A 20,980-nucleotide genomic window follows, 5' to 3' on the forward strand; every position below is an offset into this window, starting at 1 on the left:
CCAATAGAATGACTGTTTTTGCGGGAATTCGAAACTAAAAATTTAAAAATATTTTTTATGCTACTAATAATTAGCAAATTTCTTTTTATTTTATTGGACAGTATTTCATAGACCTTTATTACTTTTAAAATGAAAAAAAAAAGTGATGTTTTATTTGCCTGTATAACTAACTGCACCAGAGCGCCTGTCTTAATAGTGTTCTTTTTCGCAGGCGATGTCCTCGTACGAGGCGCGCGGAGGAGGCGGTGGGGGCAGCGACCCTCTGGTGGAGGCGCTCTCGCAGCGCCTGCGAGAGGCGGAGGCGCGGCGCGCGGACTGCGAGCGGGCGCACCGCGAGGCGCTGGCGCAGCTCCGCTCGGCGCAGGCCCGGCCCGGCGAGCCGGCCGAGCACCTGCACTCGAGGGCCCGCGAGCTGGACAAAAAGGTAACTGTCGCGTTGTTATAAACCATAACAGGCGTCGCTTCTAACTGGCGCGGTCCGGCCTCGCGAACTGGCAATCACCTCCACTCGAGCTGGACAAAAAGCGGACTTATTTTGAAAAGGACGCCATGGAGACCGAGGGAATTGCAAAGCGTCGGAGATTTCCAACAGTCTCCTTCAGCAAAGAGTCTTGCCTGAAGGAGACTGTTGGAAAAATTGTGTTTCAACTGTTTTAAGACGCAAACATGCAGTGGTGGGTGGAGGAGAAATTTGTATCGGTGGAAGCGTACTCGATCGTCGCCGTGCAGCGGGCTTTTCGTTCAATATGCAGTACTAGAGTGAAGCAAATCCCAGAAAACTTCCTTGCATACCCTTTTACTCGGACAAGATCTCTGCACGGTGTACCATTTAAAGAATAGGGTTCATCAGCCCTTTTTTGAAGAGAACAGTTGTGTTGCAACCGCGAATGCAGCACCTTATTTGACAATGTTTTAAGATTTTTTATGCCAGGGCCTCGATTATGATGGGAAGATAAAGACGTCATACCTTCACATTGACGGTATGGTTAAAGATAAATTCCCTCTAGCGAGATATACTACCAACCCCCTACCTTTAAGTTTTGGGTTGGTACATCGATATGAATCAAGGGGGAGCGTACGTCACGGTACACAAATCTACGCTCAAAAATGATATAGCTTCGGTATGACGTCATAGTTGAAGATAAAAGTCTCCCGACCGACTACAAAGGTATAGTATCGATACTCCCACCATCTAGAGTCTAGAACCCCTCGATACGTTTGTCTACGAATTAAAAGTGTCAAAAATTATGTTCCACCGAGCAATTTTTCCTTTAATTATGATTTATTAAAAAAAATTTATCGTTTTAAGGTTGGCACTTTTTTCATCGCTGTGCATTAGCATTAACGTTACTATTGAACCAATACGATACATCTAGGAACAAATAATAAAAAAATGCTCATTTTCGCTAAATGACATGACTCACACTTTTCTATGGTAAACAATGATCAGCTATCAAAGTAATGAATTTTGGACTGAAATGAAGTTCATTAGGACATGCGTATCACTACGAAAGTGCCTACAGTGATCACCAAGAAATATTATATACACTGTGGACAATGGACAGATCACTATTTTTGAAGGGTGCTAAATCGGCTGGGGCTGTACTTTTGAGCCTTAAGCAGAAGGCACATTGTGCCTTGTTATATTATCTATTTGCGGAGGTTAATCACTCATATGATAATTATTGTCAGTCTAAATCGGTTAGTCTTCTTCAGACCTTGCTTTTGTACTTAAAAAGTTGCTTTGTGCCATCTGCTTTCTTTAATGATTTTTATCATTTTAATTTTGTGTTTTCCTTTTTTCTTAAAAAATATGAAAATATTAAGTGAATCCGAACGGCGTTTGATCTTTTTCTTCGCAAATTTTTGCACCTATTTTTAAATGCATCGCGCTTGTCTTATAGTGAAATCAATTCCTTGCGCTATCTGCTCTCTTTTTATTATTTTTATCTTTTGTTTTTATTTTGCATTTTACTTTTTCTATACTAAGCGAATCTGAATACTGCGTGATTTTTGTCTTCGCAATTTTCTGTACCTATTTTAAAATGCATTGCTGTCATCTTTTATTACTTTGCTATTAAACTGTTCACGTCTCACCTCTCTTGTTCTCCCCCAGGCCGCGCTAGAGACGGTCCGCTGCGAGGAACTCCAATTAGAACTGGCCACGGCCGTGAGGCGCAGCGGGCGGGGCGCGGGGGGCGCCACCTCCGGGACGACCCCCGCCAGCTGGTCCCCCGCGCGCCCCCCGGCCCCCGCCACGGAGATAGAGCGCATCATGGCCAAGATCGAGCAGGACAACCGAATACTGGCCGAGCTAGAGCACACGAGGTCCACAACTCACGGTGAGTCCAGAAACCTATGCATTATTACTGTTAAATGCTAAAAGACGACATCAAATTGTGGTAGACATAGAATTAAGAATAGTCCAGAAGGAGCGTAGAATCATATTTGAAAACGTCGGACTGTGTCCAAAAATGCCCCCCACTATGCCCCACTTTCACCGCGCGCATTTGTGATGTCGCCGCGTAATGTTGCACGATGGGAAAAAATATAATCATAACACAAATGTAAGGTAAAAAAAAGCAATCTGTTAACTTTTGTAAAATTTTATCGGGCATGCGGAAATATTGATTTACACAACAGAGTAGAAAAGTAAAGCGTCATTAAAAAAAGGTAATTTAATTTATTAATTTTGAACTTAAAATATAAAACACATATTATTAAACACAAAACGGATATTTTTATATCATGTTAAATAATATTTTATGTTTTGAAGATAATGTCGGTCAAATTTCCACCACAGAGTTGTTTAATCTGAGATCCAATTTTCATTAGTTCTTTCATTAGATGAGCATAGTAGGATAAAAAAATACTTCCCCTGCAACAAATTTTCCATTTAGATTTCTTCGACAATCTGACAGATGGAAAAATAATTCAATTTTAAAGTAACGTATTCGCTACTTACACATTCATTTGCTAATTACACATGAAATGTGATCCTATCCTGTTTCTTTAAGATCCTAGCAGTATTTCCACACTTTAAAAGGACACAACACGGCATAGTTGAATTCAAATCAGGAGTTGCGCACTGAGCGACGTCTTCGAAGAAACTAATATTAACAAACAACGACATAAACAAAGACCTTACTATATTGACTAAATGGACAAACACAAACTTACTTACACTTAATGAAAAAAAATGCAATATTATCCATTTTGAAACTAGAAAAAAATATCATAAAGTAGATGCTTACATAAATAATGAACGACTTAATGAAGTTTAACATGTTAAATACTTAGGACTAACAATAGACAGTCAATTAACATGGACAATTTATATCAACAATTTAATTAGCAAAGTGGCGACATTATCGAGTCTTTTTTTAAAAATCAAAAATTTTATTCCAAAAACGAAAAAAAATTCTAATGTATGAAGCCTATGTAAAAACTAAAATATGTTATACGCAACTACTATGGGGAGCAGGATATCAAAATGACATAAACAGACTACAAAGACAACAAAATAAACTATTAAAGTTAGTATATGACCTTTCCTATTTAACTGCAACTAGAGAACTTTTTAAACAAACTAAGCAATTAAATATAACTGAACTATTTCAACTAGAATCATTAAAATTTATCCATAAATTAGCCACTTATGTAATTGTAGACGAAGAACTAAAACTTGTAAAAAAATGTAGTAATACGAGAATATCAGACAAATACCATATACAACTTTCTAAAACAAGACAAGGACAATCAAGACTAATGAACCAGGGACTGAAATTATACAATAAACTACCAGACAAAACTAAACAAAAGACTCAGACAAACTTTTCAAAAGATGTAAAAAATATTATTTTGAACAACAGAGTATAAATGAAAAATGTAAATATTATTTTATGTAAAATAAATGTAATAATCCGTAAGGGTTCATAAATAAATTTTCAAATAAAAAAAAAAAAATGGGTCCAAACGTAAAACTACTCATTTATGAGTAGTTAAGTCGCCTTCTGTTTGATGCTCCTATGTGGTTTCTGGACTATTCTTAATTCTATGGTGGTAGATATACAAAGATTCAACATACGTACGTATATTATGTTGAAGGCGCTGAACATGCTGCAGGTCAAGTAAAAAGTCATTCTGAATACATTTGTAATAATATTCGAATCCAATTAAAATTGTCACCGAAATGCATGTGTCAGTAATAGACGGTAATATAGAGAATTTCGTCGCTATCTTTCAAGGGGAGGTGAATGTTTCAGACTTACGAAAACAAGAATCAAGGTGACTCAAAACAATCTGTATCAAAGAGGAAATGTGGTGGCAGAGAATTTTGATGAATAGGTATTTGAACATTAATATTCTGTCTCTCTCGCCAATATCTCCCCGTTACTCAGCAAAAAAGACAACCGCAAGTCGGACTGATTAAGTCTAATTAAAATGGAAAAAATCGACTTTTCGTTGTCCCGTTTTCCAGACCCGGAAACTGAATCGAATTTTTCGTTTTTTTTAAGCATCAGCGTAGAATTTTCTGTGTCTTTCGTTTTTGCGTTTTTTAAAAAAAAAAACAAAATTGTTTACCATTCGTCCGAAAACGGATGATAAAACTGGGCCCTTTTAAGGGTTTTTGGATGGTCCTAGTTTTCATAAAAAACAATTTAAGCGTACAACTCGGCTGCAACAATTATTTCAAGTTGGTATTTCACGCACAAATAACAATGAGAATGCATCTTTTCCCAGAATCCTTAATTATTAAAACTACTTTTTTTCTGAAACCGATATTATATATTGCTTCACTATTAACAATTATAAATAAAATGCAAGAACCTTAATTGAAATTAATAAATATCATTTAATCTAACTGTACCTATTTAAAAAGGTTTCACATAGTTTATTTTTTTGTATGCTTTCACATTATATTTTATTTATTTTATCTTGTTTGAAAAAATAGAGGAAGGAAGACTGATCTGGGGTTATTCTGTGAGCATCCGCCGAAGAAAGGATTTTTTTTAGACAGAGTAAACAAATACAAAAAAAAATCTTTTCATATTATTTTGTTCTCTTTTATTGTAATTCTTTTATTTTATTTTTTACAACTGAAATTATACAGAGTGGCTTTTCCTGGGGGTTTTTTTAAAAAAAATATTTGAATTTTATTTTCTTATTTAAAAAAAAAACTATACATGGGCCTATAATTTTGGTTTATATTACTTTTTTTGTTGTTACAATGGCTTTTGTTTTCTATTAATAAATAAATAAATTTATCAAAAAAGCAAAACGATACAGACATGCCGATGGTAAATAACTACAGTTTGTAAAAAAACCTCTGTCACTGAGTAGAGTCCGAGAAAATCCGTTTGTATGAAGAAAAATCAGACCACGTTTCCTCTTAAGATGGTTAATAAGTTGCTGGAAGAGATTAGAGGTTATGGGTCTATCGCATAGTTCCGTGGGATGGAAATGGTTTTCATTAAAAACCAACATACATACTATAGTAGCTGGAGTGTCATCAGAAAGCATCTGAATGAATAAGAATGATAAAATATATTTTTGATAATTTTTTTTAATAGTTAAGGCCGTAACGTACAACTATTTGATATGATTAATTTAACGCGCATTTTAAAATGTATTATATAATTTATATTTGTATGTTTTTAATTTTTAATTCTTATGATACCGCTATTTATTTTATTTTTCCATTTTAACTCTGAAACCGTTATATTATTATGTCATACTTGATCTTTATTAATGATTAAAATTATTTTTTATTTATCTGAATTTACAATACTTTTTGTAGTTAATACCTTTAGAAATTCTAGAATGCTTGTATTCTTCTTTAGGCACGTTCTAATAATTAATTTATTTTTATTTCAAAGTAGTCTTCAGTAGCGGAGTATGAAAATGCATTTAACCCCATCAACCTAATTGTTCACAATCTGCAGTAAATGCTGATTTTGAAGAGAAAATTAATAATCGTCTTAAGATGATTTTTCATTTCTGTCTTTAATAACCTCATTACCTTAAATATAAAACTAATCTGATTACTTTTTTTTTCTCTTTTCTCAATGTTTTTTCCGATGTTTTGCATTTTCACTTTTTCATATTTATATAATTTGTATTTCCCTAATATTTTTGGAAACTTACCTATGTGTATTTACTTGATTCTTTTGTTATAATTATTTTTTATTTTATTCGGGAAACCAACAGTTCTACATACATATTTATAGTAAACAAATAGGTATAGTTATGCAATTTTATCATTTTTATTATGTATTTATACATAAACATATGTTTTTTTTTCATATTTATATTAAATGCACATGTAAAAGGTAATTTATGCCATTTATGTAAAAAAAAAACGTTACACTGTATTTTTTACTCAAAATATTAATTTAAAAAAAAAACATTTGCGTTATATTCCGGGTTATGTATTAACATCTGTACAAACGGAAAGGATTAAAATTGAAATTTAATGCACCGGAGAGGAAAATCATTTTTTTACAGGAGTATAAATGTCTAGGCATTTACAGGGCTTATGATCTCTCATTTTCTGGTTACTTAACTCACTATTATTTACATTGTATCTCAAAAGACTGTAGAAAATATTTAATATCATTATTATAAGCATCAAAATTTTAAGCTTATAATATTATGTAATGAACAAATAAAATATTGTATAATTCTATATTATGTATGTAGGTAATACATTTGAACTCAATATAGGATTTTACTTCGAGAACTTAAGTGCACTCAGCTCAACATTTTTCAAAATATTTCAATAAATTAATTTTAAAAGTTTTTTATTTTTATTTATTTTATTTAGTTCTATGATGAACATAGTCTAATATATTAAAAAGTATTAAAAGGTTGCCGGGATCTGGATTACACTATAATAGTTAAGACACTTGACTCACGCACGGATGGTGGAGAACACAAAAAAAAAGAGATTTTTCTCAAGCCTGGGTGTTCTTTGTTGTAATTCCCCACTGTAATTTCTGGCCTGTTGTGATGCAAATAAAAATACAAAATACAAATAAATAACCATCAAATAATCATTATCCGCCTTTGTTTGTTCGCCTTGTAGTCTAATAGTTAGCTCACTTGCCTAGCACGTAATAGGTCTCGGGTTCAATGCGCAATCATAGTTGACAAGAAATATTATTTAAAAGGGTTTCACACTAGAATATTTCATAGTTCTTTGACTGGTACCTGAAGCGTAAGACTAATCGTTATCTTTATTTAATAAACATGATCAAGATACGCTGCGGTTGGTGTACCAAATCAGTGCCCTACGCACAACTTAGTGCGGATGAATGAGTAAATTGTTTTTTTTTTGGAAAAATAAATATTTTTTCTCGTATTTTGCTGATATTCTTTATGATTTACTCAATTATTTCAAGTTTGGGGGGCATTTTTAATGAGTTGCATAATTAATAACTCACTTTTATAAAATGTCAATCAAGTTGCGGTAGAATGGGGTTCGAGCTATGGACCTCTGATTCATGAATTCGCAATACTACCCACAGGACTACATTGAAATACTCGCTTAAGCTTGTTGGGTTCATGAAACAGTTGTCTATAAATACAAAGTACTAATTTGTTTCCAGGCGTTCCATCAAGCGGGTCAAGTCACGCGCTGGGCGACTACCACTCGTCGCCCATCTCCTCCCCGCTGCCCTCGCACAGCCTGGTCAACCACGCCGCCATCTGCCAGAGCTCCACCATGCCCACCCTGTCCGCCATGCACTCCTCGCAGCCCTACAGCCTGCCCAACTCCACGTCCGTCAACTACTCCGTCATCCACAACCCCGTGCCCGGCTACTCCTCCGGCAACTACATCTCCTCCGGCCACCAGGTCACCTTCGCCAACCCGGTGACGGCCTCGCTCTCCAACAACATCGGCCAGATATCCAGCACCCTGGCGGGGATGCAGAGCACGATGCCCGGCCTGAGCTCCGGCCTGACGAACAACGTGACCGGCATGGGCTTATCCAGCGGCCTCCAGAGCCAACTGGCGACCGGGAGTGCGCTGACTGGCGTTCTCGGCAATGTTCAAAATCTCTCTAGCGGATTAACCGGCACCTTGTCGGGAATGCCGAATTCCTTGACAGGCGGGTTAGGTAGCAATCTGTCAAATCCCCTATCCGGACTGACGAACACTAATCTATCGGGGTTGAGTTCGAATCTGACGTACGGTCAAGGAACGTACAACAACCCTTTAGTCGGCGGAGGGCTCACCGGAAGTAACGCCATGAATATCAAACTGAAACCTTTAGAAGAGATGGAATTAGGAGCTGGCAGGTACGCCGGAAGAGCCGCGACGCCTGTGACTCCTCACCACCAACAGAACTGGGCGTTGGAGACTCTAGGAGGACAATACGCGCTCGACGGGCTAGGAGCGCTGAATCCTGGCTTCGTCCATTCACAAACACGACCGCTTTCAAGAATGATGCCAAATGTTCCTAGTGGCCTTGATATGGACGGTACGAATATTTATATTATTTTAAAAAGTAAATTGTACCCTTAGCCAGATAGATTCCTAGATTATAATATTCCGTCACAAGTATATTAATGTTTCGCTAACTCTAAATTACACTTAGGTCTTTTCTAGGCATCATTTATGTTCGCTATAAAATTCTTAGTTCAGTATAGATGCAACTACTATATTAATATATGTACATAAATCCGTTGATATTTGTGGAGTTATTTCATTCGAGAGTGATATTTCAGGTCGAGGGGGTCATTATCTCAATGGCGGATCCGAGGGTCAAGTAGATATGTTAGATATTCCTGGCAAGGGCCGCTGTTGTGTCTACATAGCCAGATTCAACTATGATCCTCCAGAGTAAGTACCACAATCATTTTTTTGCAAAGATATACCAGTATTTTAATTCTCATACTTTAAAAAAAATATATATATTTTTATACCTCTACATACGTTCGTCAATACAATAATGGATAAAAAGTGATTACTTACTTCGAAAAGACGCACAATTTCAGCGTGTTTTTATACCAATAACTGTCTGAGAGACTTTGAAAAGTATGCATCGAATAAAGCTTAGTATTAATAGTTTAGATTCGGGCTATAAAAAAATAACGACTGCACTGTTAGAAATTCTACTTCTTGTATTATTTTTATTTATTTTTTACATTATTTATCTTGTTATAGATTTTTTCAGTGTTTTATCAACTTTGGCTTCTTATGCTAATGTTATTTAATTTTCTAGAAGCTTAAAGAAAGACCTGTGTCGTTATCAGAACACGCACACTAAAAAAACCTTCTTCTTCTTTAAGTTTTAAAATAAAAATTATTTTACCTACGAAAGTTTTCTCGGTCACTGTTATCAGTGCGTACCTTTTTCGGGTGATCCCGTGTAAGTTGGATTCGTCCCGATGTTTCGGCTACCATTACAGGAGCCATCTTTTTGGTTTACTCTGAAGATTTACTTAAGTTAACTCTTTTTTTGGTACAACTGTCTCTTAGAAGGGGTTCTCGAAATTTAAAATGCCACCCTTGTCCGTTATCGGTATATACACGTTTGTAAAATGTTGAGCAAGAAGAATTACCTACCTAATGTGAGATAGTAACATAAAAATGAACGACTCTTATTTTTTCACATAATTGACGAATCTCTTAAATTTTGGAAACCAATTAATCTCAGCTAATTATCATGAAAACATATTTTCCACCAAATTGAGTTCAATAACTTCTTTCAAAAATATTCTCGTTCATTTTTCCCTTAATGGAGGGCATTATTTTTATGTTATTGTGAAAGAATCAGGATAATGGGGCATTTTCGATAGAAATCATTATTCATTCTAGAAGGGTTGCATTACTAACAAAGGGGGTAAATCTGGGCCTGTTATGATGGACAGTTTCTAAATAGCCTTTCATATTTTTTTCATTTATTTTTAATGTGTAAAAAAGCATACGGAAATAGTCTTCGTACATATGTTACACTTCGTACATATCGTACATACTTCGTACATATGTTAGACTTCACTCTCTAGGCAATAAGTACCAGGACATTGGTGACTCATTTCACATGAAATTTATTACATATAGAACGGCTCTTCTTCTTTATTTTATTGGTAATAGTTCTAGGTAACTATTTGTTACTTTTGTTAAAAATTTGTTTTAAACTTCTTTATAAGTGTTTTTTTTTCTTTTTTCGTTTCTTTTCTTTCTTAATTAATTTATAAGTAAAAAATATTTCTCTCTATCATTTTTTTTACATCATTGTATATTTTTCTACATAAACATATACTATTTACCTAAATATTAGTTTTCAATAATAATACATATATATATTTTTTTAATGTTATTCAAAATTGTCTTCTTTGTTATTTTTTTAACTGGTTCAAAGTATTTCTAATACCAAATTATCTTTTTTTATCGATAATTCTACAACTGGTAATATTTTATTCTTTTATATAGTTTATATTTCTTAGACTTTCTAAATTAATAATATTGTTTTAAATGCTCTGTATTAATTAAATTAAGCTTACATGTATGTATATTTCATTGTATTTGTAACTAATATGTAAAAGGCACTAAGTGCCGTTTATTTCAATAAAAAAAATGAAAATATTAATCGATACTCAATATGGGACATAAAGACGGAAGCGATTTCCTCATTTCAAAGTAATTCATTTACATAGCTAAAAATAATTCATTTATATAGCTTAATGTACTGTTTGGTCGTCAGTGATTATTTAAGAAAAATATTTATGCCTTTTTTTACATACTAATATTTTAATCAAAACTTTAACTAAAACAATAAAATTAACTATTCTATCCATTGCATAAAGGCAAGGTAATAAGTCCCAAGCATTAGGTGCCAAAACAAGAACTGCATTGCGACAATGAGGAAATTTAGGGTTTAAAAAAAACACTACATTTTAATTTGCTTCTTTTCAGTCAGTTTTGCCAATTGGTCCGTTGACTTACTATAAACGGGAATTCTTCCCTGACTCTCTTATCACTGGTTAATTTGTATGAACTAGTGACGTTCAATTAGTTTCCTTTTTATTAAAATTAAAAAAATAAATTATTATTAAAATATTTTTTATTATTTTTTCATGTATTTTCCAGAAACTTTCCTCACAATTCAATGCTCTAATTTTCACTTGAAGTTAACTTTCCTATTGCATTACGAGAGTCCTCAAGACTCTGTCAGCTGGACAGACATTAAAAACTGAAGTAAATTGATCCTTAGAAAAAAAAACTCGACGCAGATTTATGAGAGAGGAGTGGAATGGACAGAGGCTGACACGCCGTCCCCACCCTTTGGACCCCATTATTTTTTAAAAATATTTTCATGAAAAAAATATTTATTACAAAAAAATAACATATTATATTTATATAAAGCATTACAGTGAAAGCGTTCCGACTTTCGAGAAGTTCAACTTCAAGTATTTTATGGATTTGGTCAAGCCATGTCTTACTCTGTCTTCCTCGATTCCTAAATATTTCATTTCTACAGCATGTTTTTAACAAAGTTTGAACGCTTTTCGATGGCCAATATAAGCATTATTATTTTTTTTTAAATATACCGCAAAAATTAATACAACCATAAAGTTTATCCTTAAAAAAATATATATATATAATTCCATAAAAAAATATGTTTCATATACAAGAATATAATTTTAGTTTCTTGAAAATCCTTTCTCGTTTTATTGATGTAGATGTGTTTGAATTTATTTGATTTATTTTGAATTTTTACACAACAATTGATGTGAAAGTATGTACAATTATGTATAAAATAAATAATACACTGACACTCCGGAACGTGCCTGTGGGCCAGTGAAGTGGCTACATCCATAAATAAAAATAAAATTATATTTAATTTACCTATAGTATAAGCATTTTCATTTGTAAACTATGTATTTGTATTTTATATTGGATTAAATAAATAAAAAATAAAAATATATTTCAAATACAAAAATTTATGGTTCTTCCTCCACAGTTCTTTTGTTCACTTTATTATTATCTTTAAATCGTTCGAACAAATTTTATTTAAAATGTTATATCTTTATATGAGAATAAATGTACCAAAGCTTGGTATAAAGTTTAAAAGGTGTTATTTCTCGGTCGCAAAGTAATTAATTATATTTTAGATATATAAAACTATTAAGTTAATTTTTCAAAAGAATTACCTTAAAATATTTTTTTTATATTATGCACATTTACATAATTTATTTAATTACGCGATTTCGAAAAGACTGGATTTTAAATTAGCTAAATCGTATGATTTCCTTTCTTTTTATGAGACTACGGCCTTAACATGATCTTGTTGGTACAAGCCTTTTCATGTATTTAACCACCCCATTCGATAATCGATGCACGGGTATATACCTATTTTTCGAATGCTACATTATTTCCTTTGATACGTCCTGTGTAACCACCCTTCTCCTATTGTTGGCCCAAAACCCCCCTCTTTTGTGTCATAGCGAGCCGGCTCATGCTTACGTCACAATATCAGATGTTTTTTGCTTCAAAATCATTTATAATGCTCCGGTTTAAGGGAAAATTTATATGAACAAAAAATTTGTATCGAACCAAATTTACTGTCCATTTTTTTAAATACGAATACTGTTTACTACTAGGATTGAAAATATTTTTGTAGAGAATAGTGTCTTTTCACGTTTTTCTTATTATTATTGTCAAATAAGCAAAAAAATACAATGGAAACCTCAAAGTAATAATGCGCTACTGCTATAGAGCTGCTTTTATGGACAAACTCATTTTAGGATTATCAATAATGAAGTTAGCTATAGTTCACAGCAAAACAATGGGCCGTAAGTACTCTTGTCGATAATCGCAACCATAGCTACAAAATCGTCCGTTACTCGTTTGTTGTGTAACCACAAACCAAACCAAAAACTTTTAACGCCTTTGTTTTATGTAATAGAGCGAAATGGCATCTCTATAGCTGCAGCAAGTTTTTACTCAGAGATTGATTTTTTCCGTGCGACGTCGGATAAATTTTCAACAATTGTTTAAAATATACGTATTTTGAATTACCTGAAAACGAGGCGTTTTGCTTTCTATGACACAAATGGCACGTGTTACGTTACGCAACATACTTTCAAATGTTTGTTGGAAGCGCACTTGGTGGGCGTGACCTATTTTTTACACATTGATAGTTATATCATAAAATTGTAAAAATCCGCTCTAAATATTAAAATGTTTTCAACGTTTTGTATGTAGATCATTTTGATACAAAATAAAGTCTTGATGATTGTCCGTCTGGGTGAAAGATGATAAAGGGTATCACCAAAGCAATTACACATGCCAAACACGGATAATTGTTTATTGGGATCTTAAAAAAAATATAAGTATTGTCAAAACTGTAATTATATTCCCATAAATTGAATAGTACGGACGTTTTTGAAAAAAAATATTTAAAACTATGAAGCTTGGGTAGTCGTATTTCAGAACTCATATAATGAACACGAACTAAGTTTTATTTGTGCTCTGTGTCCATGTGGATGAATAACAAAGTTTTGTATGTGAAATAGAACCAGACCTCGACTCGATGGCTGCTCTCAAGTAAAAAACCCGAATAAGAATATCAAGTGGAGATAAGTCCGCTTGTTTGTGTAGTTATTGATGCGTTCGCCTACCATTCTCAAGGTCCTGTAGTCGATTCCTGGCAGCGTGGACGTAAAATAATTATTTTGAAGGTTTTTTGAAATGCAATATTTAATTGTTCCTAGACTGGAATCTGAAGCGTGCGTATTTTCACCTCACCTTCATGTAACATATCATCGAACTAAGCGGCATTTAGTTTACCAATACAGTGCCATATGCACCACTGGTGCGGAAAGTTGGATGATAATAAATAAATGTTACTTTAAAGACTTTTTACTGATAATTATTTTTGCGTTGACAGGTTTTTACTAGTTCTAACTGTTTTTTTAAAACGTAAGGAATACGTTTGAGTGGGGGAGAGGAAAGCGGCGCCGGAAGGGGGGAGAATTTTGAAGGGAATATTTTCTCAGGGGAAGGAGTCCTAAGGAACATTGGCGACCAGTGTTAAAACTACTGTATTTTTTCAGAAGTACCTAACCTAATACACGCGTAAATTGCTCGGGGTAAAGTAAATTACAAAGCCTCATCACCAGTGGCGCTTCAGCCCATCTTCTAAAATCTGTTTCCATTCCTCCCTCCATCCTGCGACTCTTCAGTTTCTCAGGCCAATTACTCTCATGTCACTATCCACATGATCCAGCCATCTTAATTTTTTATATGCCTCTGCTTCGCCTACCTTCCAGAGTTTTATTTAAAAAATCTTTTAAGACATGATCCAACCGAGTTCATGAATTCAAAATTAATGTGGAAATAAAAAACCTTTGTAAAGCGGTGGCTACCTAGCCAATAGAAGGCAATAGGGCATGTTGATTTCCAGCCTTTCTATGAAATTTCCATAATGGTTCCATCTCTGTTAAATATATGTGCATATCAATAATATAGTATACAGAGTATTTTCGTACAAATCTAGTAATTAAACATTTTGAATTTTTATAATAAACTTAGTAATTTATTAGTACGTCACTGCTAGTCACATTACGAGTATAAAACCTTGCTCCGAATTTATAGTGGTGTACATAAATGTATTAAAATAATTCGCAAACCCCAGAGGCGGCGCGCGGTCGCTTTATGCCAGTTGTTAATAGTTCTTATATAAGTTTTTATTGAATTCCAGAATAGTCTGAGCGGTTCTCATCCTCGATTTCATGTCTCTTAATACCGACTCGGCCTAGCGACATGCGCTCAGCAACTTTATCCAAGGCCTTCTTTAAAAATGACTAGACAAAATAATCTTGCTCAATGTCACGACGACTCGGTTCGAACATTTGTGAGAGATGTGTTAAACGCGAAATTATGAATTTATTGGTTTACTAAGTTTTTATTTTCAAAAGCAGTTTTACAATGATTAAAATAAACAAAAAAACATTTTCACTTGGTACGTCCGTAATCCTCTGTGAGTTTTTTGTTTACATTGGTATTTATATGACGGTTAATCAAAATAAATACCTACACGATTATTGACATATTTATGTCAAGAGGGACGATTACGTTAGGAAGTTAACATAGTTGAGGACCTTAGTATAAAAGTGGGACAATAGCCATTTTCATAATTTTTCAGCAGATAAGTTAAAAAACCGTATAATAAATAAATAAAAAAATTAAAAAAATATATCCGAAACTAAAAAGTTTAGGATATATTAGAAACCAATATTCAATATGTTTTTATAATTTTATAAAATATATGGGTAGAGATTTATTATGTTCACTTCAAATGTCTATGATAAGTATTATTTAACTAAAAAAAAACACAATTTGAAAATGTCATTGTCCGTTTTTGAATCCGAAACATGCAATAATTGTCAGTTGTTGATATCCATGGAACTCCAAGTGTCTGTTTTTGAAAGAATTTTTACATAAATTGTTGATAAAGAGGGGTTTATGTTCAGGGTATAGAAATAAATTTTTATTTTATACTTTTACTCCATTTTTAACAGTAAAAATGACAAAGTCTCTCTCTCTAACTTTGGCGGTTGATTTTTATCATTCAAAAGATGACAAAATAACGGCTGTTATGACACGTAAGGGCCTTTATATATGGATTGTCCACTTTTCATAAAAAGATAGTGAGTTAATGCCCTCTTTTGATATTAGAATCATTTCTAAATTTTGACACAAATGGCCGTTTTTAATAAGTATCTGATTTTTTTGTAAAGGCAAATTAACACTTAATATTTATAAATCCTGATTTCTAATACCATTTAAAAAAACCCATTTTAAAAAAAAAAGACGATTTCCGACTTTGATACTAGGGTCCTCAGTTCGGTCATCAGTTATCTTCGACGGTATATAAAGAAAAATATGCACACAAGCACATTTGTATGCAAATTTAAATAGAATTAAGAATAGTCCAGAAGGGGCGTAGAATCATATTTGAATACATCAGACTGTGTCCAATAATTCCCCCACTTCGGCTTAATTTCGCCGCGCGTATTCGTGAAGTCGCCAGGTAATGTTGCTTGATGGGAAAAAAAAATCATAACACAAATGAAAGGTAAAAAAAAAGTAATCTGTTAATTTCTCTAAAATTTTATTGTGCACGTGGAAACATTGATTGACACAACAGAGTAGATAAGTAAAAGGTCATTCAATAAGAGTAATTTAATTAATGAACTTTAAACTTAAAATATAAAACCAATTTTATTTGACATAAAACGGATATTTTTAAATCATGTTAACCAATATTTTATATTTTGAAGATAATGTCGTTCAAATGTCCCCCACGGCGATGTTTAATCTGAGGTCTAATTTTCATTAGTTCTTTTATTAGATGAGCAAAGGGTAAAAAAAAATTCTACCCTGGCAACACTAAGGAAATTTTCATTTTGTTTCTTCGACAATATGACAGATGGAAAAATAATTCAATTTTTAAGTAATGCATTTGCTACTTACACATTCATTTGATAATTACATATGAAATGTGATACCATCCTGTTTCTTTAAGATCCTAGCAGTATTTCTAAATTTTAAAAGGACACAACACGGCATAGTAGAATTCAAATCAGGAGTTGCGTACTGAACGACGTCTACAATGAAACTAATTAGTCAAAACGTAAACCTACTCATTTATGAGTAGTTGAGTCGCCTTCTGTTTGATGTGCGTATGCGGTTTTTGGAATATTCTTACTTCTATGATCTACATATTACAATATTTGAGTTTGTCCAAATGTTTGTATATAAAAGACTGTATTTCACATGTAGTTAAATATCTTTAGTAAAAAAATTGTACGCGTGTTCTATTTTTCATACAGAAAGTTTAATTTAAAATTGAAAGAAAAGTTAACTTTCCATTGTAACACGGGCCCTGACTCGCTTGAAATAAAATCCGTGTTAAGTCGGACACTTACAGATGATTTGAAGGGTAATATAATAGACATGTAGATACTAACCTTCTAAATAAAATACAAATAAATGCAGGGTTGAGAACACTCAGACATCGGGAAATATTTAAACTGCCTTTGTTTTCAAATCATGCTACATACCACACACCTATGGCCCGCATGTGTCGGGAATATAATATATACTGCCGAAACAATAAAATTGACATTTTTCATGATACTCTCTCAGCTTTTGCGAATAATCTCTTAGGAATAAATCTTATTCAATAAGTATACACGTACAACTTATTTTTTATTGCATTGTATCCTGTATAAACGAAAATATTAAAAAATATGTATTACAACTTAACGTATAAATCTATTTTGTGTAATTCTATAATTGAAGATATATATGCATGTTAAATTATTTCGACGAATGCTTTAAATTGTATGTTTTCTAGTATGTATCTTTGTTGAATTACCTAATAAAATAAAATAAAATAAAATAAAATAATTGACATATTTAGAACCCTTGGGATTTTTTTTGTCTTAGACTGTTACATGAAGCGTAAGACTTCATGTTACAACATTGATTAAGATAAGATGCTGTTGGTGTACGACTGCAATAAACTTTGCACAATTGATGATAATTACTTATTTTATAAAAAGTTTAGAGGATATGCGGTAGGAGAGCACATTAGTTGATAAGTATTTGAAAATAGTTTTTCTCTTAGTCTCTAGCAGACATCTCTCCGATCTGTGCGTAAAAGACAACTTCACAAGGAACTGATTATTTATTTATTTATTTATTATATATACGGCCTAAGCCAATTACAACAGTTACATGAAGAAACATAAATGCAAGAAACTGAACAAAAAGAACATAAAACTATTTGGCAAAGACAAACAAGGGCAAAACAATAATTGTATACAATATATTTAAAAAAAACGAAAGACCTAAAACTTTGAGCTAAACCATGCCAATGCAACTTCATCCCACTCTGTTTAGTCGCAAAGAGATCTACAAAAAGCTGGAAGATCTATCTCAAAAAATTCCAAGTCGTGTGATGAATTGACTAATCTACACATTCTGGACATTGGGGTATAAAAACTAAAGTTGCTCTTAGAAGATTTTATAAATAGCAGATTTTGACTTTTGATGACACGGTTGGGAACATGAAAAGAAATTGATTGCAATAGAGATGGGTAGTGGGTAGTAGTTTCAAGTATTTTGAAAATGCATATAAGGTCCATCTCAGTTCTACGTCTCTCCAATGAAGACAGATTAAGAGATTAACAGATTATGCCTAACTGAAATCGAGGAATTATATTCCTGATTTACACACGCAAAAACTAAGCATTTTTTTAAGGAGCTCTCGCGGCTGTATTATCTCGTACAAAATATATACAAGAAAAACTGTTTTCTCGTACCGCAAAAGTGGTTCAGAATAGCACCCCTGATACATTGAGGGGATCCTGAATAGTGGGGACCACGTGTTGACCTCTGTCCATGCATACTCCTCCCACCTCATTTTCCTTAGTTCAGTTGAGTGCTGGAGTACGACGTTTATTGGCAGAAAAAAATGAAAATACATACATTTATAGTTGCAATACAAAAATAAAAATTACTACTTGACATTTAAAACTGTAAGAAAATATTCCTAGTGGCACTAAATATAAATTAATCTGAACGGAGTTTGCATCACTTGGGAATATTTTTTAAAAAACTTTTCTCTGTGCGCAGCTAACAGAGAGTCCCCCAAGACTCTATAACAGGTGCGAGTTTATAGTGGGCTTTAAAAACCCCTCAATGCAATGACATGGAAGCATAAAATGATTGATTTACCTTCATATAATATTAACTGTATAAATAAATCAAATATTGTTAAGAGTACAAAGTTTTTTTAGTGATTCGTTGAAGCTATTCAAAATTGCAAAGAAAAACGTTTAATAATTTAAATGTTCTACGTTTTTCTTTCTTTTCATTTAGTAACAAACGTTTGTACTAAGGCCCGTTTCTCTTTCATTCAAATTCATTATACCAAAGCGGTATAAATGTGTAGTTTCCTTTATCCTGAAATTCAAGCGGTGGGTGATTCTTTCAGTTTTCAGTTTTTCAGTAATAGCGCATTGCTTCCTGCTGATTCTCGTGCTAATGACGTCCGGACGCCGCCGCGGGCGGCGCCGAAAGGAGGGAATATCTAACGGCGTCGGCGTCACCTACGCCAGGGCTTACTAACTAGAAAACATGATTAATGGGGATTATTATTTATTCATCTGCTAATATCTAGCGTATTTCGATTGGCAAATCTTGAGCATTTTCTGTACTAAAAAATAAAAATATTTAATAAATGCTTTTACTGAATACGTATGTATGTGTATATACATAAATAAAACATGTATATTTTAATGTACTGTCTCTGAATTCTTCGTTTTGTCCAAATTGTTCGTCTGCGTTGTTACTGCCCCATCTACATATATATAACTGCAATCTACAATCTAAATGCCTGCAATATACACTTTTATCTAATTAATTTTAATGTACTAAAAAGGAGAACTCGGTAAACCTAACAATACTTTGGCAAAAATACTTCGTTGAATCAGAAGTTTAGTATCGACGGAACGGCCTTTTTTTTAGTCTAGTATTTGGTAGTTTGAGAAAGTAATACATTTTTTATCGATTAGGATCATTAAAAAAAAAAAAAAAAATTTAATTATTTGATTTTTTTCAATGTTTTTTACAGGTTCAAAATATTTCTTTTTTCAATTTTTTCATCAACATTTTTACAACTATACACACCTTTACATATATTATTTTTTCTGCTTAACTTTTCACACTTCTTAATTTCAAATAATTAGTATTCATTTATTTTTAAATGGTATATTTTACTTTTATTTATTTATTTTATTTTGTTTATTAAGAAAAACAACAGCAATACAAAGAAATATACACAACATAATAAAAAAAACATAAAATAAAGCCAAATCAGTTTTTCACATAAATACAATTATAAAAATCCAGTTCAGTTAAATATAATTTATAGAAGTGCATGTGTGCGAGTTTTTTTTTGTGTGTGAGGATGCGTGTGTAAAAAAGTGGAGTGTGGTTTTGGTAGGTATGTGAATATGTGTGTGATTGTATATGGGTGTGAGGGTAGGTTTAAGGACAGGGTAAGTGTGTATTTGATATGAGTGAATAGAAACAATTTAAAATTATAATGTAAAAATATAAATATATTTTTTTTTATAACGAAACATAATTTTTTTCAAATAATAGTTTTTTAATTTTGGTTTTAAAAGTGAGTTTACTGTAATTAAATATGTCTATGTTATTGAAAAATAAATTATAATTACGCGTCAAGCAAATCAGAGGAGAGTTCTGAGCATAGTTGGTGCGAACTGTGGGTACATGGAAAAGAGATAGATTCGTGTGACGGGTGCGGTAGCCAGGTACGTTAAGGGCCAACTCAGAAACCAGAACAGGACTATCAAGACGTCCATTAAGAATGTCATGTAAAATACCCATATCTAATAACAAACGACGATCCTCAAGACTAAGTATATTATGTTTATGACAAGAAGTTTTATAGTTAAGGTCCGTAAATCTGGATCTCCAATTGAGATGTCTCAAAAATGTTTTCTGAATATTTTCAAGCCTTATCTTGTGTATGGAATACTGGGGAGACCACACAGAGGAGGCATATTCAAGGAGACTACGAACGTAAGCGAAATAAATTAATTTGATACTACCAATATCATTAAAAACTTGGCAAGTGCGGATAACAAAACCTAAGTTTCTGTGTGCCCGGTTCACTATATTTTCGATGTGGTTTTCATACGTAAGTTTTTTATCTAGAATCACACCAAGATCACGAATACTTTTTAACAGTATTACATAAGTTTGCTTACCTGTACGTATATTATGTATTTTTTATTTAACATATAAAAGGAACTAAGTGGCGGTTTTATGAATAAAATGAAAATAATATACATATACATATATAAATTTGTTACAACAGAGAAGGAAAATATTTTTGAGAAGCTTCTTCTTCTCAAAATTTAGATC

The 20,980-nt window shown here is 32.9% G+C and overlaps 1 protein-coding gene across 1 annotated transcript in view; it reads left to right on the forward strand.

The window, feature by feature from the left end:
* Positions 1–211: 211 nt before the first annotated feature.
* Positions 212–20,980, forward strand: part of Rbp (RIMS binding protein) — a gene marked incomplete at both ends in the record, with an annotated part of 50,478 nt that continues 29,709 nt past the window's right edge. Inside the window, 4 exons of the mRNA XM_088240207.1 lie at positions 212–424; positions 2,117–2,342; positions 7,611–8,486; positions 8,734–8,848. Of these exons, the coding sequence (XP_088096333.1) occupies positions 212–424; positions 2,117–2,342; positions 7,611–8,486; positions 8,734–8,848 (1,430 nt within the window). The remainder of the gene's footprint in view (positions 425–2,116; positions 2,343–7,610; positions 8,487–8,733; positions 8,849–20,980) is intronic.

Source organism: Micrasema longulum, unplaced genomic scaffold (genome assembly GCF_059751315.1).
Source record: "Micrasema longulum isolate JH-2025_06_02 unplaced genomic scaffold, ASM5975131v1 h1tg002378l, whole genome shotgun sequence".
NCBI lineage: Eukaryota > Metazoa > Arthropoda > Insecta > Trichoptera > Brachycentridae > Micrasema > Micrasema longulum.